The sequence below is a fragment of the Phaethon lepturus genome, unplaced genomic scaffold (genome assembly GCF_000687285.1).
Source record: "Phaethon lepturus isolate BGI_N335 unplaced genomic scaffold, ASM68728v1 scaffold25999, whole genome shotgun sequence".
NCBI lineage: Eukaryota > Metazoa > Chordata > Aves > Phaethontiformes > Phaethontidae > Phaethon > Phaethon lepturus.
The window spans coordinates 2,757-3,366 of record NW_010565916.1 but is presented as its reverse complement, the minus strand read 5'-3'; the positions used below and the strand labels follow the sequence as shown (position 1 = coordinate 3,366).

The window sequence follows — 610 nt, the reverse complement described above, 5'->3', positions numbered from 1 at the left end:
GGGACCCGGGGGGGGGCGGTGGCGGACCCCCCGCCCCCCAGCCGGTGCGACGCCTCCTCTGCGTCAGCAGACGCTGCTCATCCCCGCCTGCGGGAGACGGGAGGTTTTCAGCGCCGGAGGACGATTCTCTGAAAGGCGTCGCCGCTTTTTAGCTCGCGGCCCCGGAGCCCTCTGCCATCTGGTCTTTTACTGTTGCAGTGCCACTGACTGTTTCATCCTCTCCCCCTTGACAGCAGAACTGCAGATGAAGCTGGGCGAATTGCTGCCCCGGCTCCTCGACTGCTCCACCGAGGTCATCGTTCTGAAAGAGCCCCCGAAGATCCGGCCCAACTCCCCCTACGACCTCTGCAGCCGGTTTGCAGCCGTGATGGAGTCCATTCACGGGGCCTCGACCGTGACTGTGAAATAGACTGCGGACTCCCCGCCGTGGCGCGGTACGCACGCTGCAGCCCGCCCGCCCGGGGTCCTCCCGTCGCGCAGCGTTTGAAAGGGAGAGGGACGAGAAGGGGCGATTCGGATTCAGAGCTGTGTTCTTTGTAAATACCGACGAATAAAAAGCAGTATTGCACTTCTGAGAGAAAACGCAAAGCGGTAGCACGAAGGACCTGAA

The 610-nt window shown here is 62.6% G+C and overlaps 1 protein-coding gene across 1 annotated transcript in view; it reads left to right on the top strand.

The window, feature by feature from the left end:
• USP28 (ubiquitin specific peptidase 28) overlaps window positions 1–416 on the top strand; it is a 20,700-nt gene extending 20,284 nt beyond the window's left edge. The window contains exon 25 of the mRNA XM_010295330.1: window positions 234–416. Within this exon, the coding sequence (XP_010293632.1) occupies window positions 234–409 (176 nt within the window). The 3' untranslated portion in view covers window positions 410–416. The remainder of the gene's footprint in view (window positions 1–233) is intronic.
• The last annotated feature ends 194 nt before the right edge of the window (window positions 417–610 follow it).